A 26781-nucleotide genomic window follows, 5' to 3' on the forward strand; every position below is an offset into this window, starting at 1 on the left:
CTGTATCTTTTAGTTTTATAATTTCCACTTGGTTCTTTTTTTTTTATAACTTCTACTTCTTTGCTGAGATTTTCTATTTTCTCATTTGTTTCAAGAGAATTTCTAATTGTTTGAAGCATCTGCTTCAAGAGAATTTCTAATTGTTTTTTGACTGATTTAAAATCACTGTCAGATAACAGTAACATCTCACTGTTGGCATCAGTTGTCTCTCTTCAGGCACGTGATAATGTCCTAGTTCTTGGTATAATGAATGACTTTCTATTGTATCCTGGACCTTTTGGGTATTATAAAAGGAGATTCAAGGTCTTATTTAAATCTTTTAGAAGGCAGGCCACTGTGTCTAGATGTAGCACATGGGGCCTGGACTACTCTTGTGGGCTGTGGTTCCAATGATAATTTAATTTGCAGAGACTGCAATTCTCTTTTTATTCTTCTCCTTTTTCTTTTTTTGAGAGAAAAAGAGATGCAGAGTCAGAGGGAGTGAGAATCTTAAGCAGGCTCCACGCCCAGCACGGAGCCTGACGCAGGGATCAATCCCACGACCACGATGACCTGAGCTGAAATCAAGAGTGGGATGCTTAAGCGACTGAGCCACCCAGGCGTCCCTTTGCAGTACTATTTTGGTATGTTTCGTTGGCATGGAACCAGTGGGGCTCCGGCGGGTCTCTGCTGGTACTGCCTGAGGGCATGGAAAGAACTTCCTCAGGGCTGGCCACCTGGACTCTCTAATATGGATTAAGAACAAATCCTAATCTGTGTCCATGCAGAGACAAAGAAACGTCCCATTTACGATTTTTGTTGCGGTAGGACCCCCTTTACCAGTGCCGCCTGACCACCCAGTGTCCCTGGGTAGGAAAGTGGCGTCTCAGACCCATGAGATAAATGAGGATAAAGGTTTCCTGGACCACACACCTGCTGTGGCAGGATCTCCTTTAATGGTGTTCTCCAGCCATCTGCTACCCCGGAATGGGGGGCAGGGAGGAGGGAAACCTCAGGCCCAAAGAGACAAAGAGGCTTCCGGGGCCGGGCCACTTCTTTGGCAGAACCCCCATGCCAGAGCCACCCAATGTCCGGTGTCTCTTGGTCTTCTTGGGAGAGAAGTCTCAGGTGTGGCAGGGAAGGGGAGCCTTTGTCCTGGCCACTTATTGTCAGCAAGGCTCCCACTCAATCCCTCTTACAGGTACTGCCAGGACCGGCTGGTGTTGCTGGAGGGACTCCTGCTAGATCTGAGTGAGGAGCGAGTCTGCCTGGGCCACCTTCTGTTGCCAAGTTAGATCCAGAAACACTGGGCCCAGTGTCCTTCTGTTGGTGGAGGGGTTGTAAAGTTCTCTGCTGCCATGTTGTTCTCTAGTCTTTGAGGCCCTGACTAGCCTGCCTTCCTCTCTTCACCTTTCAGAATTCATCTATGGTTGCCTCTCGTTATTTGCCAGGGTTTATAGTTACACTAGTGGGAAGGAGCAAGGAGAAACAAGTCTATGCCATCTTGTCTGAACTAGAAGTCCTTGCTTCTCGTTTTAATATCTGACAGCATGGGAAATGTATGAAGCAGTTTGACATCAGTTGTGATTCATACATCAGCTGTACTAGAAATAACCTGACCACAGCATAAGCTTTACATCCAAGTGCTGTTTTGCCTTGTGATTTTAGATTGAGTTCACTGAGCAACTATCCCCCCCAAAGAAACCAACCCAGCAAGAGAGAGGGTACCATCGGGGGCAGCAGCAAATTGCAGAACGCACGTTCCGTCTACAGAGGGCTGCCTCTACTCAGCTCCGACTACAGTCATGTAAGAACGTGGCCCAGTGTTGCCGGATGTTTTGTTTCGTCAAGAGAAGCCAGAAGTCTGATTTTTTCAGTAAGCTACTTGGTCAAAATTTTTAAATACTGCACGGGTCAAACAAAACACAGGTTCGTAAGCTGGATCCAGCCCACAGGTTTTCGACTCATTATGACCTTCCATACCTAGCGTGTTGCCTGTTACACGGTTAGTGTTCAAAATGCCTATTAAAATAGCGGGGCAGGCAGTTGAGGGTAACATATACGTGACGTAATTTAGAAATTTCCTCAGGTCAATATGCAAGAAATACCATCCTAACCGATTTGCTAGGTTGAGTGGCAACACCACCACCACAGGCTAAATGTGCTGAAGGATGCCCCTGGTGGAGAAAGCCTTGTGCTTACTACCACTCACTGAACCACCTGTTCCACCATGAGCTGTCTGCATAGTTAGGGGCAGCCGTGGTTGATCCCATACCTGAATATGCCACTAGCATATATAATTGAAAACTAAAATTGAATTATGCAAAGCAACAAAGATAGGATACAAAAGCAATTTTTTGTGTCTATAATAAATTAAATACTTGAGGAAAACTAAAAAGGACACTAAAAACTTGCTTTTGAATGAGATATGGACACGACAACATTAAAAAATATGGAGCAAAAAAACTGAGAATCTAGAAGGAGTCTACATTCATATTGCTTTACTAGAGCCTAAATCCTGATTCCACTTCACATAACCCAAACTGGAAATCAAAGATGTCACATTACAAGTGTGGTTTAAGCAGAAAAAGATAACATAAAACTTCAATAAACAAACCCACGCACAAAGAAAACACTTTGGACCTTCATCCAAACACAGACAAATCAACACATACATATATACTTAAAGTTATAAAAAACATTAGCTTTTTATGACTCCTTGCTTCCACTGACTTTTCGGATTAACTGACCAACTAGAGTCCTAACTGAATCGTATGAGAGACCTTTGATAGGTAGCTCAGGTGACAGTCATTTGGACAAGTGCAGAAAATCTGTATGCAATGACCTTTGCTGATCTTTGCAGAGACTTCTCTGATAAAACTCTTGTGTCCTGTGACATGGAGGTGCTCTCATCTTTTGTGACGGGGGCATCGGCATCTTCTTTTCCTAAATTAAGGAGAGAGTGAAAAAGAGAGAAAGGAACCAGTTAGATGCATATCTATTAGGCATACGGAGTCGCGGAGTTTTTAAATCCAGAGCACCATTTACTCTCAACTACTCATTTTACAGAAAAGGAAACCCAGGCCCACGGTGGTAAAGGGTCTTAGCTAAGGTCAGCCACATCACCAACCTGCATGAATGCTCTTACTCAGCAGGCCACATTTGATCTATTTAATGTTATTCATATGCTAAGTGTCATATAAGCGGGAGTGTCAAACTATGTCGACTTGAACTAAATCAGCTGTGTCAAAATGCCAAACAAACTAGATGTGAAATACTGCCCCAGCCCATGATGAACAGAGATAGGTTAATTTATTATGCACATCTGCTGAAATCAAAATAAATGTTAACTTTTAAAACTACTTTGATACCAGCCATAACAAACAAAATGGTGGAAAATAGATTATATTTATTAAATAAATAAATAAGCCAACCCTAATTTTCCTGGCTTTTCTTAGTGACATTATATAAAGAGTAAAGTATTTAAAGGCTTTTAATGTTTAATTTCCTTTGTTAAGAAACTTATAAAATGCACATTCACCCAAGAAACTGAAACCACATCTCCCCAATAAAAAGAGAGTTAGGCTCTGTACCAGAAGTATTAAAACCACTCATGAACAAATGCAGCAAATTACACACTTCTGAACATTTAATATCTTGCATTTTCATGTGTTACTTTGGAGTTCCCCCACTAAATATCTTATCCAACCATACTGGAGTTTCTAGATTCTAGGGGTCACAACAAATTCATGTGGGACCCACTGCAGATAGCTAAGAGGGACTTGCACTTATCATTTAGACATTACCAGGGCCAAAATAAATAAATAAATAAATCCTTTTCAGGGCTGGGTGGTTCTTAGCAAAGGCTCAACTTAAGGCCAATTGTTAGCATTCTGGGCATACTCTGGAAACACTGACATGATCTGACCTTAAGAATGATCATCTTAATCAGCTTAACGATCAGCTTAATGATCAGCTTAAATGATCAGCTTTTCCATCTATGCTGAAATATACCTACCATAGTGCCCACTGAAAGCAGAATTCTCATTGTTTTCTAAAAAGAAAAAACAAACGAAAACTTTCCCATTGTGGATCACCCTGTCCATCAGTAAAAGAGAATATTTACCTTTTATTGTAGACCATAGTTCAGGATTACAAGATCATTAGATGTTCCCAGAACAACATCTTTTATATTCTTGGGGACAAAAAGAACACACACACACACACACACACACACACACACACAAATTGTTGATATGTTCCATAACATATCTTGCCAATGTGTTTTGCAGAACAAGGTCATTCAAGAAAGATTAAGAGGTTGGGACTACCAACAAACCAGTACACTCTACCTAGATATCTGCTATCTGAGTTAATAGTCTCAAGAGTTGGCAATCAAGACAAGGTAGTGAGGGGTCTTCTCAGGCAGCCCAAATCCTGGGCATGCAACTTTCTGTCATAGTCGCTGATGCTTCCAACTTAAAATGACTGTTGCCTTATATTCCACCCCAACAACAAGAAAGTCTTCTGTTCCAAAGGTTATGCCAGGTTGCATCCAGAGAAAGAAGGCAAGCCATGGAAGTGAGCCCAATCATGATTTTCAGATACCACCCCTGAACATGACCTTTTCAGGTTCTGTGTTCATAAGGAAGTCCTGACAGAAATAAAACTTTGTTCAAAGATGCATTCTAATAAATTAAACTGAAGTTTATAGCCCTGCAGGAGAGCATCACAGATACGTTCAATGAATGTGAAGAAACGCAATGCCAGGTTAGAAGAAAGGTGAATCACCTTAATAGGTTTCCAACAACTACATCTTGCTACGCTAAATAGCAAAGTTGTCAGTTTAATGAGAGAACCTACTGCATTGTTTAATCACAAGATTCTTCATTTATTCCATGTGTATTTATTGAGCAAGGGGCATTAAGGATTCAGTGGTGAATAAAAGAAATATGGTTCCAGCCTCTACAGAACATTTAATGTATGAGTGATATTCGATAAATAACCACTCGATAAATACAAAGTTATAAACTGTGATGAAGGCTAAGAAGGAAAGAATAGTTCCAAGGAGGAAGAATCCTCCCCATATGCAATTTAGACAAAGGGGTCAGGGAAAGGCCCTGTGTGGAAGTGACATTTAAGCTGAGACCTGAGGATGGTGCGTACAGGAGTGAAGAAGGGGACAGAAAACCCCAGGTAGGAAATGGCACTTGGGAAGAGGCAGACAGAGGTGGGAAGTTCTGGCACAAACAAGGAACAGAAAGAAGACCGTGGAGCCAGAATGGAGCAAGCCCAAGAATGAGCATGGCAAGGGACGAGAATGAGAGGTAGCAAGAGTCAAGTCAGCTGGGGTCTTCTAGGATTTAAGCATCCTGAATTGAAACCTAAATACGGTGGGAAACTGGCTAAGGATTTTGCACAAGATGACACTGCCCAAGGTGCAGTTCAAGAAAGCTAAGAGTGGAACTAGGAAGGCCAGTTAAGAGCTACCACAGCAGTCCAGACAGGCGAGGATAGTACTATGATGCAGGTACTGCAGATGGAATGAAAAAGAACCACCTAAGACATATTTTGGAGTGGAACCAATAGATTTTGATGGCCACCAGATATCATTAACTATGAGAAGTGAAGGACTATTTCCAGCTTTCTGACATCGGCAGCTAGGTTGATAGAGACATCAACCCGGTACAAGAGACATTTCCCTGGTACAGGAAAGACTAGAGGAGTAATTTCTCCATGAAGAAATTACTAGAATAGGACAGGCTGGTAGTGCTCACAAGGGTAAAGGTTTTGCATCCCCATGGCCTTCAGTTTTGTCATACTGAAGGCAGAGGTGGCCCATGCATTTTGTGGTCCCTTCTAGTTAAAAAAATTCTAGAAACTAGTGACTACCAAAATTCTTCATCTAAAAAAGAGATTTTTCTAATAAATAGATATAGTACACTAAAAATAGCCCCCAAGAAATACTCTAGGAAGAAAAAGTCTAATCTCTTTCTATAGATAATCTGAAGCTTCTATTTTAAACATTTAAAAAATAAAAATGCCATGGCTTGGTGGGGTTGGCATTGCCACTTGACATCTATCAAGTGCAAACCCAACACCTGGTTTTGGTAAGAAAAATGGTCCTGATTTGGTCTTCTCATACATAAACAACAAACTGACAAGTCTGATGATAGTTAATGTTTTACAAACACATCAAAAGGTTTTCAGATGACTTAACTATAATGCCAAGTGGGGCAATGTGAAGAAAAAGGCAAGGAACTGGGCAAAAGGAGTTTCAATGTATCCATTTAAACAAGTGACAAACTGGCAGACCCAATCTTTTGTCATCTCTTGACAAAGGGCCACAGAAATTTACTATTTCCAACAAGAACTCAGTGAAAACTGTGATATGTATGAAATATGAAAATATTTCCCTTCAGATCTCTCAAAATCAAACAACCAGGGAAACTTATTTTATGGGCCCCTCTCCCCATGGAAACCTAGAAGCAGCAGGACAAGTCCTCCCAGGGGCAAGGAAACATTCATGTTATAATCATTTGCTATGCTGCAAGTTTGCCAGGGATGACATTGATAGTCGTCCCAGGACTCACATCCAGATCTTGCCAAGCCAAAGCTCAGGGGCACCGATGAGTTCCCTCCTTCACAAATTGCAGCCCAACCAAGTCTCTCACTCTGAAATAAAGCTAATGAACTGAGTGGTGCCAGTTTTCACAGCATGTTCACACACATTACCTCATTTGCTCCACACCACAACTTCATTTTAGTTTCATCAAGGACACGGGAGTGATGAAGAGGCAGGGCCAGTCGCTGATGTGCAGGGATCCTGGTGCTGACTGTGGTGACCAGTTCTCCATACAAGCAAGAATCAGAACATCATGGGAAGAGCCATGAAAACCTACATCAAGATATTTAACTAGCTGGAACCAAGTGAAATGCTGAAGTCAACCCAGTGAAGGTCTTGAACATCTGCGGAATATCAGGCACTGCAAATGGCCCTGTCTCTGTCCTCTGAGAGCTAATATGCTAGAAATGAGACAAAGATTCAAATAGTGAAAGTACATGGTGCTGGTATCTACTGGTGAGCAGTGTGCCCAAAGGCAGTGAGAAGGGAGCCAGGCAGCTTGACAGTAAACCTGAGTGAAACTGGCAAGACTGAGTAGGAGCTAGTTAGATGGATGGGCATAGGGAGCATTCCAGAGAGGAAGAGAACATGCGCAAAGACACACAATCAAGAATAAATTGAGAAGGAGGAAGTTTCTACGTATCTAAACAAGTTGCAGGAATCAGACCACAAAAGGCTTTATGTGATATGCTGAAGGGTATGTATTTTATGTTATAGAAATGAAAAGTTATTGAAAATTTTGACAGTAATATAATCAAAGTTATATTTGATGAGAGATCAATGGTCAGTCTGTTGCTCCTTTGATGCGAATCTGTCATTTTCTCTAGCTGCTTTTATGATTTTCTCTTTGCCTTTGGTTTTCTTGGTAGTTCCTCTTGATGTACCTAAGTCTGGATTTTCAAAAAATTCTACTTGTAATCACGGGTCATCTTAAATCTGTGATTTGGTATCTCACCTGTTATGGAACATTTCAGCTACTACCTTTAAATTTCATTTTGCTTATTTCTTTCATTCATCTCCTTCTTGGAAGGAGCTTTAAGTTATTTAGACCCTCCTCTTCTGTGTTTTCTATTTGTCTCCCCATGCTATACTCTCTGGATAATTTTTTCTTACTGCCTTCCACTTTGTTAATTTTCTCTTCAGCTTCATCCAGTCTTCTGTTAAATTTGTCCAGGGGCGCCTGGGTGGCGCAGTTGGTTAAGCGTCCGACTTCAGCCAGGTCACGATCTCGCGGTCCGTGAGTTCGAGCCCCGCGTCAGGCTCTGGGCTGATGGCTCAGAGCCTGGAGCCTGTTTCCGATTCTGTGTCTCCCTCTCTCTCTGCCCCTCCCCCGTTCATGCTCTGTCTCTCTCTGTCCCAAAAATAAATAAAAAACGTTGAAAAAAAAAATTAAAAAAAAAAAATTGTCCATTGAGGCATTGTTCTTTAAACTATGTAATCAAAAACACTATACTTTTCCTCATCCACTGAGTTAATTTCATTATAGTTATGTTTGTCTCTAGAATTTTTATTTGGTTTCTTTTCCAATTTGTTTTGCCACATTTCATGGTTTCCTACTTTTTGTAGATAGGTTCAAGCTTATCTTTTATTATTTCTTTAAATACAGTAGTTTTTTACAGATGGTGATGATTCCATTATCTGTTGACATTTATGAAGGGCTGTTTCTATTGTTTATGGTTGTTGACGGTTCTTGCCATTGGAGTATGGTTTCCTTGGGTGCCTGGTTATATTTATGCACTGATCACTGAATAATTTGAGGCCTAGGTTGAAGAAACCTCCCTTTGGAAAGAACTTCCACTTGGTTTTGCCAGATACCTGCAAGCATACCAGCCCTAGAGCCAATTCAAGATTGGTGATTCCTTGGTTGACCCAGTCAGTTTGAAGCCAGACTGTAATTCCACCTGTGAGCTGGTACATTTCAGGTCTACCCTCACCCACATGGTGTAGCCCTTTGATGTCCCACCTTCTTGTGAGACCCCAGCTGCTTTATTTCTGTTCCCCACCACTGCTGGTCAAATCTGCAGTTATTGCCTGGGTTCCCCATTCCAGTTTTAACCTGGTAATGCTTGTTAGCTCTTTAATGCTCTAAGTTTTAGGGGTTTTTTTTTCACTTTATTCAAATATTTTTAGTTTCTTCAGTGGGCAGAAGTGTGTCTTAATAACAGCCCACCATTACTATTAACAGAAAGTCCCTGGGATTTGTATTTTACAAGTATTTTTCAGGTAGCAGTGTAGAGCATGGTTAGGGACACTGATGGGGTGAGAACAGGGGAGGGGGCAGTGGTGATCTATGCAGGAAACACAACAGGGAGGCAGTAAGGAAGCTCCTGTGATCGTGCCTAATGTTACATAAGACAGAAGCACAAGGGGTGAGAGAAGAGGCCGGTACTCTCACACTTTTTTTCTCAGCAACTCCATGAAGGAAGTATTACTATTTTGATTTTTAGAGACTAGTAATCAGCAGTTCAAAGGTAAAGTAACTTCTCCAAGGGTTCATTCAAGAAAATGGTTAGTAGAGGGTGAGTCAGGACCCAGTATGACTCCAAGTCCAGCCACCACAGTTGAATGAGATCTGGAAGAAAGATAGGTACATGTGGGTGGGTTCCAATGAGGAGGGGAGGGTTGCCAAAAATTTTATAATTCAGTTATAGATAGACATTGATGCCAAGTGATAAACAGCTCTCCATATAATTTTACTGCTTCCACCCATACAGATGATAGAGTAGTTAAAAGCATGAGCTTTGAAGTCACAAGACCTAAATTCAAACCTAGGTCCTGTGACCTTAAACTATGTGGCTTTGAAAGAGTTACTCCTTCTTTCTGAATTTCCTTCTTAGTAAATCAGGAACAGTTTCCATGATTTATGTTTATAGGTAGTGCCCTGGCACAAAGTACAATAACAAAAACAGAGATGTTAGATACTATTAATATATTGTTGTTGTTGATATTATTATTATTATTATTATTATTATGAGCTGTGGCAATGAGTTTGGAGTGAATACAACCCTGCTATCCTGGACACAAAAGACTGCACATGACTGGTGTACAGGACGATGGCAACATTATAAAATGGGCCACATTTCCTCTGTAAAATGTAACCAATCTTACAGGGTTAATGGGAAAACTAAATGAAATTAATGTGTGTAAAAGTGCTATAGTGGCTAGAATACAGTACACACTAATTGCTATACAATATATATTTGCATTACATACACTGTTCTGTACGCTTGGTGCTTTCAATGTGCAGTAAGGGGAGACAAGAGCTGGCGCTATGCAGGCAGACAGAGGCCAGGTCAACATGAGGAAGTGTGGATTTATCCCAAAGGCAATGAAGAGCTATAGAAAAAAGTAGGCGGGAGACTAACACGACTTATGCTTTCAGAGGCTCACATTGGTTGCTATGTAGGGAGCAGATTTAGGAGAAGTGAGACTGGAGACAGAGAAGCCAGTTGTTAGCTGGTGACTGCAATCAATCAGACAGTGGCAGAGGGGGTCGAGGGTTCTATATAGAGAGGTACTTACAAGGCAAGATTGACATGATTATTTGGATGCTAGCGGGGAGCTGAGGGAGGGAGGTCATATGGGGCAGAGTAAGAAATGGGGAAAGCTGCTTTAATTCCATAAACAGAAGTTCTCAGAGTAGAGGTCCCAGACCAGCAGCAGCAGCATCACCTGGGAACTCTTGGAAATGCAAGTTCTCAGGTCCCGCCCAGATCTACTGATTCAGGACCTGGGGGCGGGGAGTGGGGACAGCAGTCTGTTAGTACAAGCTCCCCAGGGGGTTCTGATTCTGACTCACACTAAAGTGTATGAGCCATGCTACAGACAAATGGGCTATGAGCCACCACAGGAAGAGCATCCACAGGCAACCAGGAGGCGATGGAAGTTCGGTTGGGACTTAGTGAGTCTGAGGTGATCTGATGCTTAAGAGAGAGTCTGGGCTGGAGACGGAAATGAGGGTGTCCCCCGTGTACCGAGGGCAAATGGAGAAGTGCGCTGGCCTCTTCGGAAATGGGTCCAATTAGAAGGGTCAAAGCAGGGAGAAACACCAATATTTAAGAAAGCAGAAGTAGAAAAGCCTGCAAGGAAACTGAGGTATGGTCAGGGAAGTGGGAGAAAAATCAGGCTAATGTGGGTGAGAGAAGAAACACAAAACAAACAAAACAAAACAAAACAAAATCAAGCATTTTAACAGGGAAAGGATGGTCAGCAGAGTGGCCTTAGTAACGAAGTCACAGGCAACCCCAGTAAGACTAATGTGAAAGAAGGAAACACAGTGAAGTCAGAATGCCGTGCGCAGGGAACTAAATGAAAGGTAAACTGAGGAGATGAGGGTGTGGACCAGGCTCCGGAAGTCTGACCACAAAGAAGTGGAATAATACAGGGTGGTAGCTGTAGGGGTAGAGAGAAATTACAACATGGTTGCTGTTTTATTTTTTTAAGATAAGGGAGTCTCGGTCACAGTTAATTGCTGATGGGAAGGAACCACTACAGAAGGTGTGGTTGAAGAGGCCACAATTAGGAATAGGAGGGGGCCCTGGGCAGGAAGGGATGGGATCCAGAACCAAGGGAAAAAGATTAGCTTCAGGCAGCTTCAGGCAGCTTCAGGCAGCAGGACAGGATGCCACCTTCTCTGTAAATGGAGGAGGGGACAAGCCATCTGTAAATACGGTGGCTGAAAGCTGAGAGGGACCGTGGGGGGTGGGCAGCTTTTGTTTTCTCTGAAACATGTAAGCCAAACTCCTCTGCTGAAAAGGGCTAGAGGAAGTGGAGGGTATCCACTACCTTCCAAGCTGGGCTCCACAATTCCAGCGGAGGATCAAATACAAATGGCATCCCCAAACAGTGGCCCTGAACATGCCAGGCACTGTGCTCTGTGCATTCAAAATAAAACTAGGAACTTGCTATTAAAGCACCTACTGCACACATCTGGCACTGTGCTAGGTGATTTACATACACCACCACATTTAGTATTCTCCAATAATCCAATGAGGTAGGTGGGTATTATCATGCCAATTGCAGACAGAAGAGAAATGAGGCTCACAAAGATCAAGTAACAGGCTTGCCCATGGATACCAGCTGGGAAGTGGCAAGGGCAGGATTCGAACTTAAGTGTCATGAATGCTGGCACCTCGTGCTCTTCCCATGATGCCATACAACCTTCAGGATCCTCACAGGATTGATGGAAGTGAGAACAGAAAAGAAAACATGATTTTGAGAGATCTGCCTGAGTGATAAGACACTGGGAGAAGTCAATCAACTCTGTTTGGGGCAAATTTTGAGTTTGGGATGACAATGGGATATAATTATGACAATATCCTCTACCCAAGCGGGAGATATGGTTCTACATCTTGGGGTAGAGGCTGGGAACATCAATTAGATGATAATGTCTGAGAGCAGACAGATGGGTCGAGGCTGGGGAAGGAAGGACTTAACAAATTAAGAGTAAGAGGAAGAACAGATGAACAAAAGGAAAGTTAACACTCAAGCATTAGGAGGGGGAAAACCCCCTCACTACCAATTTTTCTATATTGTTCTCATCTGCGGAAGGGTGAGAGGTTAAGAAAAGAGGTACTCATCATGGCAGGATTTGGTCACCCTCCATATCAGGCTGACCATGCAGATGCCTTCAGGTTCCTGAGTTGGAGCCAAAACGTTAGATAGTGTGGCTTTCAGGCCCAAACCTGAGTTTCTCACAGGGCCATCTTCTCAGATGGAGCTCTGCACGGATTCCCATTCCAGCTGTGAACTGTATTAATTACATCATCAACACTCTCCTGCTTTTCCCCAAGCACTCTCTGCTCCAAATCTTTCTCTTGCCCAGGAGAAACCACTTTAAAATTTTTCTCTACTAAAGCTTTAATTGGCTTTTAGTTTCATGGCTCCCCAAAGACCCAAAATGTAGGCACACAATGTAGCTGGCTTTAACTTACTAATTCTGCATCTTTCCCAGCAGACGGATGATTCCTTCAAGTTTAAGCTGACTTTCATCCGAGGTTTTCTTAAAGGGGACAACCTTTCCATCTGATTATAATGTGACCATTTCAACACGAGAAACACAGTGTTTACTAAAATCAAACTGGTGTTTATTTACTCGACCTCTAAGGTCCATCAAAACTTCAAGAAATGAAAAAGGTGCTAAGTTATCTTGGAGGGTTAAGTGGAGACTGGCCTCAAACATGGGAAGCTAGACTAGATGAGTTTTGCTGTTTTCTGAGTCTTCAGTCCCACATATATCAAACATATATCTCTCTTATGCTCCAAGCCTCTTAAAGTACATGAGATATTTTATCCTACTGAACATCTCTCAGATATTCCCTACTGAATGGAAATAATAAGATCCAGCCCACTGCTCGGGCAAAAGGGAAAGAATTAAAATGCTGCTTCTCCAAGAGCCAGTCATCTTTATCAATTCACTTGCTGTGACCTAAAAAAGGCATGATCACAAAGTGATCATTCATAGGCAAAAGAAAACAGTTTGAAGAAGAAGTTGATTTTTACAGACTGCCTCATTATCTGAGATCCATCAGACCCCCTAGGAAACAGAACAATGCACCACTCAAAAACAGCTAATGTTTGAAGCATCTCTGATGGAAAATTGTTTCTCCTTAATAAGGTAACAAGCTCTAACTCTAAATGCAAATCAGACTAATGTGGATCACCCCAGCCAGGTTATATAGACATGAATGAGTCATTGCTTTTGATGCCAAATTGGTGAATCTGAAGGTTTTATAATGGATCCTGTGTGGCTGCTGTGGACCCAAAGAACTCAGGTGTGAAGCAGGAGAGGGACCTTGGTCCTTCATCGGTTTCGAAGAAGGAAAAAAAAGGGGTCTTTTGCAGAACTTTTGCTTAATGTAAGACTCAGTTCTCAGAGTTGCAAGGGGATGAAAGATAAGCAAAAACAGTTACATAAGGGGAGAAAAGAAAATATCCAACCATAATAAGATCAGTGATGGAACACAGACTGAAAAAAAAGCAGCTATGAAGAATCACAGAAGGGAAACATTGCACATTTAGTTGGAAGACATAGGTAACGGAGGAAACATCCCGCAGTGAGCAGACTCTAATACGGCCCCCAAGGATCCTCGAGCCTCCTGGGCTACACATCTGTGTATAATCCCCTCTCTCCGAGTGTGGGAAGGGCCTGTATCTTCCTTCCAGCCAACAGAACATGGCAAAGATGATGGACTGTCACTTCAATGACTGGGTTACATAAGACTGTCTCTTCCGTCTTGTTAGCAGATCCCCTCACTGGATCCAGTGAAGCCAGCTGCCACATAAAGAGGCCCATGCAGCAAGGAGCTGAGGCAGCCTCTGGCCAGCAGCCGGCAAGGACTGAGATCTCAGCCCAAGAGCCCACAAGGAACTCAATACGGCCAACAACCACATAAGCTTAGCCTTCGGTTGAGTAACACCTTGATTATGGCCTTGTGGGAAACTCTGAAGCAGAGGACGGAACCAAGCCATTCCCAGATTCCTGACTAAAGGAGAACCTCGTATCCTATACCCACGACACCTTGGACACCAAATGTATGGGTTGTCCACACCAAGCAATTCCCTAATTCTCTGGGTGTCCTACAATTTAATTCAGTTCAGACACTAACTACCTAGAGTTAGCACAGACCTCACAGGTTAAGGCTTCAGTCCCACAAGCCCACCCCCAACTTCAGACACCAAACGTACGTAGTGGGTCTCTAGGTTACCCACACTTCTGAGTTGGCTACATATTGGGGGGCGGGGGAGAATTCCCACGACCCACTCCTCAGGTTCAATAATTTGCTATAAAGGCTTAAAGAACTAAGGGCAACACTTAATGTACGTTTACTGTTTAGAACAAAAAATATAATAATGGATGCAGACGAATAGCCAGATGAAGAGGCACACAGGGTGAGGTCTGAAAGTATCTGGAGTGGGGTGCACTACTCTCTCAGCATGGAGATGCATTCACTAACCCAAACCTGTGAGTTCAGAAATTTTGACGAGGGCTTCATCACATAAGCATGATCAATTATCACTCAACTGCCAGCCCTTCTCCCCTCCCTAGAGGATGGCGGGTAGGGATGAAAATTTCAAGTTTCTAATCATGGCTTGGTCTTCTGGGTAACCAGTCCCCATCCTGAAGCTATCCAGGGGTCCATCGAGACTCACTTCATGGAACAATAGATACTCCTATCACTCAGGAAATTCCAAGGGATTTAGGAGCTCTGTGTCGGGAACCGGGGTCAAAGACCAAATATTAGAACAAAAGATGCTCCTAGCACCACTATCACTAAGGAAATTCCCAGGGCTTTAGGAGTTCTGTGTCAAGAACTGGGGGCAGAGGCCAAATATATATTTCTTATGATGCTACACTGACCCACAGAAAATCAAAGAAAATAAATGTTACTTTAAGCCACTAAGTATGTGGCAATTTGTTACACAGCTATAGATAATTAATACACGTGTAAAATGACAGCTGATATTTGAAGATTGGAGGGATGATTTTCACAGGAGATGGATAATTAGGCAGCATTCACGGCAAAAAAAAAAAAAAAAAAGGCACAGATGCACAAAGGCAGAGGAGGGCAGGGAGTATTTCGGACCAATACGAAGTCCAGCTTGGCTGGACCTAAGGTCTGAGTGGTAGCTGCAAGAACATAAGCTGGAGAGGCAGGCAGGAGATCCCTGGTGGGCAAGAACAGCCAAAGAGAGCCATGAGAGGTCATCACTGATATGGGATCTGAGAACCTCTGCAGGAAGACTGATTGGACAATTATTGTTTCAAGAGACAACAGGTTTCAAAAAAAAAAAAATGGGTTTGGAAATGCCTATAAAGAAATGCTATGCTTTCTCCTTTTTAAGATACTTTGCCTTCCATTGCCTCATTTGATTTATGCAAGAACCTATGAAGTCAAGGCGGGTATTTATTATGAAGGTATTTATTTATTTATTTATTTATTTATTTATTTATTTATTTAACATAAAAGGAAAATGAAACACTAAGAGGCAAGAATGACTAGCAAAACCTCTTGCTCAGTACTTTTTCTCCTATTAAGAGTGTTGCCACATTTTGTTGAACTCCCCCTTCCCTGGTAGAGATGCCAACAGGCCTAACCAGATAGGTTTGGGTCCTGACCCCAATGGACCACAGAGAGCCCGAGGAGTATTTGTACCTGGAATGGCAGGTGCAATGAGACCTGGGTGGACTGCAGAGTCAAGAGTGCTAACAGTCTAAATTGCAGAAGCTGGCATCAAAGGGGCTTTGAAATAGGAGGGTCAAAAAGAAAGTCAGAGCCAAGGCCAAGCCTCTCAAGTTCATGCTTTATTGCTGCTTCTGGCTCAAGCAAATGAGTCAGAGCTGAGGGGACGGGCCCAACGGGGGTCAGCTAACTGGGAGCAGAGGTGAGAGACTTTACTGTGTAGCTGAACTTTTACTCCGGGGGCTAGTGAAAGGGTATACAGGGGTGGGAGGACGGTTCCACTTCTAGGGATGGGGTGACTCATTCACTTTTTTTTTAAGCAATATCTGAAAACCAGGGATAATCTTCTCCTATAAAATGTTAAATAAGATCTGTCTTTAATGGTGGATATTCTATACCCAGAGTAGGACAACTGTCAGTTCTCTCTCCCCATCCAGAGCCACATGTCCCAGTTGTGTTTTTTTTTTTTCAATAGGCTTAGTTGGAATCTTCCGCGACAGCTTTTTGTGAATCTCAACAGATTAGAGCTACCACTACTCTATTAGGCAAAGATTTCCCTCGACACGGTTGCTGCATGACTTAAAAAACCTAGTTGATAGTTCTCAGTGGAGAAAGAGCATTATTTAGAACGATCCAAAAGGGAAGTCAATCCCAGTAAGATGGACCTGCAGACATAGAATTCTGTGTGGTGGCAACAAAAGGGTCTCTACCCAAACAAACAAAAAGGATCGGGAACCTTAAGGAAGCAGGTTAAATGCTACGTTACACAAAGACTTCATCACACAACTGAATAAACTTGGCATATGCTGGCCAAAGGGATGACTTGGGAAGATCTACTTGAGTGGGCCTTCCCTTCTTAGAGTCTAAAGACCCCAAAACTCGCAGACAATAGTGTCCAGAATCCCAGGAAGCGGGAAGTAGAAATGAAGACATCATCAGTCACCATCTGTAACTGATTCTGTTTCCCAGTTCAATAAATATCAAATTCAACTTTTCTCCTTCAATTCATTCTCATGCAAAAGAAAGAGGTCCTCTGTGAATAAAGGTTGATTTTCAATAACTGTGAGAATTCATCTTTTTAAATACAAATCATCTTAATCATTTGATACCCACTAAGGAAAGAGAGGCATCCCTTCATTTCAAAAATACTCCTCACTTCCCTCTTAGTTCCATATGCTTTTCTTTTCCTCTTCTTCTTCTTCTTCTTTTTTTTTTTTTAATGTTTTTTTATTTTTGAGAGAGAGACAGAGCATGAGCAGAAGAGGGGCAGAGACAGAGAGACAGAACTCAACGCAGGCTCCTGACAGCACAGAGCCTGACGCGGGGCTTGAACTCACGAACTGCGAGATGAAGACCTGAGCTGAAGTTAGACACTTATCTGACACAGCCACCAGGCATCCCAGTTCCATGTGCTTTTCTGTTAGGTCTTGTACAAAGCTCTCAAATATCAGTTACTTCCCAGCCTTCAACCATGTCCCTGAGTTTTCTGTATCTCCTAACTTGTGCTTGGTTTTATAGGCCAAGGACTACTTCTAGTCATTCCAACTGTGGGCCATCTACTTGATAATCTTGTCAATTTTCCATAGCCCCAACTGATGATACTGTTCAGACCTACAACTCTCACCATCCCTCCTCTGGGTCTACACCTCTATTTCCAAATGCCTACTGGATGTCATGACCTGAATGACCTTCATAGAACTCAAATTCAACATGTGATCAGAAACTGAATTCGTAGTCCCTCTCACCACTGGTCTTATCTGTCTCATTTAAAAGACTGTACGTACTCATGCAGTTACTAAACCAGGTATCAGGTTGATCTCATTCCTTGAAAGTTCCTCTGCCTCACGTCCCACACCTGATCTGCCATCTAACTCTGCCAATTTTAGCTCTGAAATATCTCAGTCACCTAGCCCTTCTTCTGCATCACAGCTGCCATTGCTCAGTCAGGTCTTCAAGTATGACCTCAAGTCGTAACTGGTCCCATGCCTTGCTCCAATTTCTCCCCTCTTCCACAGTCTCCTTTCCTTAACAACCTTGGATGACTCCCCAGTACCTCAGTCTCTTAGCAGCCACAGATAACTGGGCAACCACAGTCTATTTTTTCCAGCCTCCTCTCCAGACTGCCCACCAGGCACCCTGCACTATTCTCACTATAGATACTACTCTAGCCTCCCTCCACTTCTGTGACTCTGTTCATACCAACAATATTTTTTACCCTTCTTCACCTGGCAAACCTTACTCACCCTTCAAGGCCCAGAGAATAAATTGCTTTCTCCCCGCCTCCCTCCTCCTTTCACCTTCTACACTTTCTTCTCTGAATGGTTCTTCCCTCTCTCTGCAAATCTGTTCCTCTTCTCTATGTGCATGGTCTGTGGTTACTAGCAGTCTCTGTTCCCTAATGATTGTCTCCAGCCCTCATTCCATGTCACATTTTTGCTCCAGAGTCCTCAAGCTGTGGAGAAAAAAATCTAACTGGTTACTGGCTAGTCAACGTGTTGAAGATCCTTGGGTCAGGAGTTCACTCAGTTCACTGAGGACAGGGGACGGATTGTATTTACCACTTTAGTAAAGGCAATTCCCATCAAAGGGAACTAAGGCAGGTAAGACCCAGAACACATATCTGTTATCTATAACTCCTCTTATAGACTAATTTCACCTCAAGGACAAGCATCTAGATTTTATTCTTTGATCATCTTTTTTTCCCAGCAGGGAGCATAATTCCTGGCATATAATGTCCTCTGTGTTTGCTTGGATATTCTTGGTTGAGATGATGGAACATTCAACATAAACCAGCTTATCTGTATCAAAGGTGACTCAGTGGCTCACGCACCTGCAAGTCCAGGGGAAAGTCAGGGTCCAGGGTCAGCTGACGTAGGGCCCACAAATGGTGGTGGGGCCCAGATTTTTTTCTAGTTCTCCATTCTTCTATTCACAACACTGATTAGCAAGTCATAGAATCGCTGCCAGGAGCAATTAGGGATAAATGTTTCCTGCTGATGTCCATCAGGAAACTTCTTACATCCCAGAACTCCAAGCAGGAGTCACCCCGATTAGACCGCTGAGGTCATGTGTCTTGGGAAGAGGAAATGGTATGAAGATATAATGTCTAACACAGTAACCACAAACCACATGATGTAGCGATTTAAAATAAAATTAATGAAAATGAAATACAATTAAAAATTCAGTTTCTCAGTCACACTAACATGTCAAATGGACAACCATCACAGGCAGCTAGTGGCTGCCGTACTGGACAGTACAGATTAGAATACTTCCAATTCTGCAGAAAGTTCAATTGGCATAAGGTAAGCAAGCATACCAAGCAACTGGTGTTAAGGCAACCAAGACTCAGCTCGGCAGCTGGAGTCACCTTCACCCACAGTACAAGGAATCTGGGGAAGGAACAGATGAAAAGCTGAACACATGTGGGAAAGGGAAAAAGGGAAATAGACATTAGGTGGGCAACGAACAATGCCGAACATATTCTTACAGAAAGAAATTAAATTGATCTGGTATGCTTTGCTCCTTAAATAATATGATCCATATGCAGAAGTTTGTTATGGTAAGTACAAAGTATTTTTCTTTTATGAACTCACTAACTTCCTGTGGGACACTGGACAAGCCAAGTAACTTCTCTGAGCCTCAGTTTCCTTGTCTGTAAAACAAAAGGAATGAACTAAATCAGTTGTTTCTAACCTTTTAATCACAGCAGATTTTTTTATTGCACATTTTTAAACATTAATTTTTGCCCAGGATCTCACACTTGGAAGTATTTTTAGCAACTTAACTGAACTGAAAGTTAATTTGCTATTCTATTGTTGTTTTATCAAAAACATGTAACTGTTAACTACAGCTTCTGATCGGTGAGGAAAGTCAATGCTACCATAGTGGGCTGGTATCATTTGTACCACAAGCGAGGCTGACCTTGGAGTCTTACTGAAAGCAAATTTATTGTTTTCACTTAATGCTATGAAATATTTACAAACAATGTGAAGTGCTCCACTGAAAGCCCTTAGGGGTAGACTGTATCACATGTCAAGAAGAGCACACGATCTTGTAGGTAGGACCCACACAGGTCGAGAATTCTACGATTTCTATGGTAATGTGACTATAATCAGATATAAATAACCCTTGTCACTAGCATAGACTGGGCTGACCTGGAAAGTACCAGAGAAGGGGATGAGTGGGTGGACTGGGAAGAAAGACCCTAAGGGTAACTGAAATCTAGTGAGCAAGGGACAGGAAGTAAGGAGAAAATGATACCACTGCAAAAAGTTGCTGATCTTCCCTTTTCATTACCAGTAAGCCCAAGAAAAGTGGATTACCAAGTAATCCAGGAAGCCAAATATAAAGCTAGAAGTGGACAAGCAAGCAACAGAATCAGGAGCACCACACCGAAAAGGGGGCTAGAGGAGCCACGAGGAAGGTAGCTCCAGAGACCTTCAAGTCTTCACTCAATCTCTAGAAGGGCAGGTACACATTGTGGCGGACATGCTAGAGTTGTGGAAAATTCCTGTTTTCAGATAAAAGCATGAACAAGGTTTATTATAGATTATTTCTTTGTATGTAAATTTCTATTGTAATAATTTTGTATTAAAAGGGCAAGAAAGACAACAGGCATGTCTATTAGAGGTGCTATAAGGGATAGACTGGGGCAGGGTAGAGTCTATAAAGTAAATTACTTGTAATGTTCTAAAACCCAAGCCCCCTATGCCTGCTGAGATGTCTAAAAGAAACTAGGCACCTAGGTAGGAGTGATTGCATGATAAAAAATGGGAAGAGGAAGTAAAATGGACAAGCCAGTGAAAGAATTGGGGAAGCCCCAATTATGTTTCAATAAAGAACAGATGTAGTTATTATTACTTCAAGATTTCTTATAATTCATCATGATTTTCTATTTTTATTAACCCTTCTAGAAACCATGTATTTAATTTCCAAAAAAAGATCCTTTAAAAAATCCTACAATGATGGGGCGCCTGGGTGGCGCAGTCGGTTAAGCGTCCGACTTCAGCCAGGTCACGATCTCGCGGTCCGTGAGTTCGAGCCCCGCGTCAGGCTCTGGGCTGATGGCTCGGAGCCTGGAGCCTGTTTCCGATTCTGTGTCTCCCTCTCTCTCTGCCCCTCCCCCGTTCATGCTCTGTCTCTCTCTGTCCCAAAAAAAAAAAAAAAAAAAAAAAAAAAAAAAAAAAAAAAAAACGTTGAAAAAAATCCTACAATGGGACACCTGGGTGGCTCAGTTGTTTAAGCATCTGACTTCAGCTCAGGTCATGATGTCACAATTCATGAGCTCGAGCCCCGCATTGGGCTCTATGCTGATGGTGCAGAGGCTGCTCAGGATTCTCTCTCTCTCTCTCTCCCTCTCTCACTCTCTCTCAAAATAAATAAGTTAAAAAAAAAACCCACATTCTTCAAACTGCTAAATAGAGAATCACCACATGAAAGCAATTCTACTCCCAGGTATAAGTCCAAATGAATTAAAAACAGGCACACAGATACTTGTGTACCAATGATCATTTCAGCATTATCCACTATTCAATAGCCAAAAGGTGGAAACAATTCAAGTATTCATGGATAAACAGAATGTGGGACACACAATATAATGAAATATTATTCAGGCATAAAAAGGACTGACATGCTGATGCATGCTACAACATGAATGAACTATGAAAACATTATGCTAAAGGAAATAGGACACAAAGGAGAAACAGTGTATGATTCCACGTTTGTGAAATACCAACAATAGACAAATTTATAGAGAGGAATAAGATCAGTGACTATCAGGGGCTGGGGTAGGTGAAACGAAGAATTAGAGCTCAACAGTTCTAGAGTTCTGGCTAGGGTGATGAAAAATTTTTGGAATAAATAGTAGTAATGGCTGCACAAAATCACGAATGTAATTAATGCAACTGAATTGTGTATTTAAAACTGGTTAAAATGACAAGTTTTATTCTATATATATTTTACCATACACACACACACGTTTTCTTCACCTACAAGAGTTTCTGCTTATGACAGAGACTTGAGGACGGGGGATAGTTTGACAAACAATATTTATTGCTTTCAAGAAGGAGAGCCCAGGGTTAGAAGAGAAGGGGCAGGTCCCTCTGACAGAAGGAGAACAGGGCGGCTCTTCAAGAAACGAACTAGATGCCAGTGACTCTTTAAATGTACATTTTTCCAGTTCAAACTTCTGTCATGAACTTCAACTTGCACTTCCAACTACACATGATCACCTCAGATTTTAACATGTCCGAAAGAATATCCTTAGTAATAAAAAAATAGAAATTGGTTACTTGCAATAAATAAAAACAGTAAAAATAAATTTCTATTAAAAATTAAACAGGTCAATAGCTAGTGAAATTTCAAAATGAAGGGAAAATTGAAAGAGGCTATGATAATAGGTGCAGACAAAACTGAACAACTGAAAAGACTTTGTACAACTCAATCCCACTATATGAGAATATGTGGTTAAGATATGTAATTTTCCTGGAAAATACAAATTATCAAAATTTATGCAAGAAGAGGAAAAAATCCCTACAGAAACCAATAGTCATCAGAGGTGGAAAAGTTGCCAACTAAAGAAACCTAGCCCACATTTCAAGTACGAGTTCTTTAAATGCTTCAATCATCGAGAAAATCTGATCATTCTCGATGTTGTTTTAACTGCTCCGAAGCACTAAGAAAAAGGCTCCCCAATTCTTCCTACAAAGTTAACAGAGCCTAATACCAAAATAACAAAAACAGTACAATAAAAAGAAACCACAGACCAATCTCACATTTTGTACAAAAAAATCCCAAAATCACAAATTCTTTCCAAAGAAAATTGAGCCACATGTTAAAACATGTTACATACCATGACCAAATGAGGGGCATGGTCACATGAGGGATGCAAGAATTATTCAATGTTTTATGTTATGTAAATAAGCCAAAGGGAAAAACAGTATCGTGAAAGAAACTCAAAACACACTTGAAAAAGAAAAAGTCAATATCCATTCCCAATAGGAACTTTTAGTAAAAAAGAAAGAGGACACTCGGTTAACTTGGTCTCAAGCCAACAACCAGCCCTGTGCTGGAGGGTATAATACTGAAAGCATTTCCATTAAAGTCCAGAAGAAGGCAATCACCACTATTATGTAATACGGCTCTTAAAGCAATGGCCAGTGAAATGAGGTAATAAATAAGAAGGCCAAAATTAGAAAGGAAGGTGCAAATCATTATTTGCAGATAGAAACTATTTCATACCTACAAAATCAAGACAACCAACTAAAAAATTATCAGAAATAATAAGAGCACTCATTAAGGTTTCCAGCTAAAAAAAAAACCCCACATTATAACATCCCGAATATGTCTTTAATATACCAATAATTATCTGGAGGAAAATGTTAGAAAAAATGTCCTTTCAAATTAATACCCCAAAACACAAAATATTCAAGTTTTTTCTAGTAAGAAATGTGTGAGATAATGCCATATATAAACTATTAAGCATATGAAGAGGATCTAAGATTTTTTAATTCACAATATGAATAGGTGTGATAAATTAAGATGCACACAGACTAGGCTAGTCAAAACAGCAGAATAGGGCACAAATTGTCCCCCCAAAATACCCCACAACTGAGAAAAGGATTGAGGCAATAGAATTCAGCCTGAATTATTATAATTAGTACCCCACAGGAAAAAACAAGAAAATAAACCAATCCAATAACCACTTAAAACAAGGAACTGTTGAATTTCCTAACAATAAAAAATAATTAAAACACATTAAAGTCCTGTTCGGCAACTATCAATTCCAATAGTTTAAACCAGTGGTTCTTCAAGTATGGTTTGAGACTGTCTCAGAAGGTCCATAAGATCAAAACTCTTCTCGAAATGATACTAAGACATTATTTGTTCTTTTCATTCTCATTCTCTCCTGATGTAAAGCAGGGATCAGCGACGAAGCTGGCCAGCAAGCCAGATCCAGCCATGTCTGTTCATGTTGTGCCTGTGCGTGTGGCCACAACACTGAAAATATTTACTGTATGGCCCTCTACAGAATACGTTGGCTAACCCTTGCTCTAATGACTAACAGAATGTGTGCTTATGTGTTTTTTTAATGTGTTTTCTAGAATTTTCTAAGATCTTAGATTTAAAGTATAAACAAGTACATTTTAGAGGTTAATTCCACTTTTTTCTCAGTATTTCCACTGTGATTATATCTACTATAATCTCATTAGCTTCATTAACACCCAACAAATCACTATGAAACCTGAAATTTTCCTTAAATGTGCAGAGAAACACAACTAGAAATAAGTACACTGGGGCACCTAGGTGGCTCAGTCGATTAAGTGTCCAACTCTTGATTTCAGCTCAGGTCATGATCTCATGGTTTATGAGATCGAGCCCTGAATCAGGCTCTGTGCTGTTAGTGGGATTCCCTCTCCCACTCTCTCTCTCTGACCCTCCCCTACTTGGGTGCTCTCTCTCAAAATAAATAAATAAACTTTAAATAAATAAAAATATTACACATCACAAAATAGAAGCTGAAAAGCACCTAATTTCATGTCCCCAGTAAGATGAACCACAAAATCTTCTAAATAGGCTGCAGTCATATCTTTTACACTCTGTAGTGTTTCTGACTCTCACATCACTTGCAGAATGTGGGGAGACTTGCAGAATGTGGGGAGCTGATTCAGCACTTTCTTTCTGCAGCTCATACGCTCTGGAGGACGGTACAAGACGAGAACAGGGCAGCAGTCAGCCCAGAGACCCTAGAGGTGCTGTGCTCAGTGAACAATACAGCAGAGATGAGATAGGTATAAATACTTCAATGAAAACTCAAAATAGAAATTATCTGATACACAGACAATAGTACGGCTTGCTGTGCAGTGAGACAAAAAGACATAAACAGCAAGCAATTCATTTAAATTACTGTAATCAGCATTAACCTTCCCACAGGCAGACAAAGCAGCTCTGGGGTCAGCTGTCAGGAAAACAAGGCTGAGGGGGTGAAGAGGAGCAGTAGGAGTCAGCAGGGAGGTACTTCCTGAAGAGCTCCCCAAGTACCGAGGACAGGGCTACAGAAGGTGCCTGGCACTTGGCAGGCTCTTGGTGAAAACACTCGAGACGGATGGAAGCATGCATTCACCATCCTTTCACCTTCGTCAGGCTTGGGCTCAGCAGAGCACCAGCAACATCCTCGTCATTGGATGACTAAACCAATGGCAAAGGTAAGTGGCACAGCCTGGGACGGTTTTGAGACCGGGCAGGCACCAATGGAAGAAACTCCAAAACCATTTCTTTCCATGACTTGTCACAACGTCTCTGACTAAACCCTTAATATTAGAGAATATACATTTAATCACAGAACTTTTTAGCTAGATGGAACTTCTGGCATAATTCTGCCCAACTCCCTTATTTCAGAAGCAGAGTGGAGACTGCAAACTTGCTCATCTTACTCCCAAGTCTACTGCCATTTCCACTGTCCCAGGTTCCCACTAATAGCACTCTTGCTCCATGCCATGTCAAAGAGACATAGAATATAAAATACCTGAAGGTAAGTTACACAAGAAAAAGGCTTATAGAGTAATAGTTTTAGTACCTATTGATGATCCTTGGCTGAATCAAATTATTCTACCAAGGGTTGAGCCACCATGAAATATTTAACCTGTGCTATGAGTACTGGTACCTATGAGGAGGGATATATAGCATAATGGTTAAGAGGACAAGTCTAGAACCGTTCAATTGTGGCTACATGGTAGAGTCCTTGACTCTCTGGAGAGCTTTTTAAACATACCAGATCAACTAGAATCAGAATGCCTACGGTGGTATCCAGGCATTGATATTTTTTAGAAAGCTACTGGGGGACTCTTCTAAAGTATACTTACCAACTGTGTATCATTCCTGTGCTTTGGAAATAAAAAGCTACAAGTATCTCTGAGATAAATACTGTTAATATTCCTGAAACAGATACTAGGAATGTTGTAAGAAAAAATAGCTGAACATAATGAGGATTAATTATAAATATAGTTGACCCTTGAACATTTGAACTGCTCGGGTCCACTTACATGTGGATTTTTTTGAATAAATACATATAGTAATGTAAATAATAATGTAATTATATACATATAGTATATAATATAGTATATATACATATAGTAATGTATGCCTTCTTCCTTTCGATTTTCTCAATAACATTTTTTTTTCTAGACTATTTTATTTAAGAAAAGAGTATGTAATAAATATACAAAATATGCATTAATCAACTGCTTATGTTATTGGTAAGGCTTCCAGTCAATAGTAGGCTATTCGTAGTTGAGTTTTGGGGGGTCAAAAGTTGAATGTGGATTTTTGACTACAGGGGAGTTCAGTGCCCCAGCCCCCATTTGTTGTTCAAGGGTCAACTGTACTTAGACAGGGCCTAGCACCCAGTAAATACTCAATAAGTATCAGTGATTGTGATTATTATGTGTAAATACAACATGGGTATGCATATATACAAAAGTATATCAAGCTATAGCCTAGTATACACATATGCACCCCTAACAATACAACTTCAAAATATACCAAGCCACAATTTAGTTAAGGAAGAAATTATAAGGAAATTAAATACTTAGAACTAACTAATAATAAAGATACTATATATCAAAATCCTTGGAATACAGCTAAAGAAGTATTTGGGGGGAAATTTATAGCTCTGAAAACATTTCAAAGGAAACAGGAGAGGTTAAAAGTAATAAGCTAAGTATTCAACTCAAGAAGTTAGGAGAAGGGCAAAAAAGCAAACCCCTAAAATAGAGAATTAAATAACAAAGATAAGGGGCCCCTGGCTGGCTAAGTTGGTTTAGCGTCTAACTCTTGGTTTTGGCTCAGGTCATGATTTCACAGTTCATGAGATCGAACCTCGCGTTGGGCTCCGTGCTCACAGCATGGAGGCTGCTTGGGATTCTCCTTCTCCCTCTCTCTTTCTCTGCCCCTCCCCCACTCACTCACATTCTCTCTCTCTCTCAATAAACTTTAATA

At 41.3% G+C, this 26781-nt stretch overlaps 1 protein-coding gene across 1 annotated transcript in view; it reads right to left on the bottom strand.

Moving 5' to 3' along the window:
* DIS3L2 (DIS3 like 3'-5' exoribonuclease 2) overlaps positions 1-26781 on the bottom strand; it is a 348511-nt gene that overhangs the window by 192656 nt on the left and 129074 nt on the right. Inside the window, exon 7 of the mRNA XM_049614679.1 lies at positions 2825-2925. Coding sequence (XP_049470636.1) covers positions 2825-2925 — 101 coding nt within the window. The remainder of the gene's footprint in view (positions 1-2824; positions 2926-26781) is intronic.

Source organism: Panthera uncia (genome assembly GCF_023721935.1).
Source record: "Panthera uncia isolate 11264 chromosome C1 unlocalized genomic scaffold, Puncia_PCG_1.0 HiC_scaffold_3, whole genome shotgun sequence".
Lineage (NCBI taxonomy): Eukaryota > Metazoa > Chordata > Mammalia > Carnivora > Felidae > Panthera > Panthera uncia.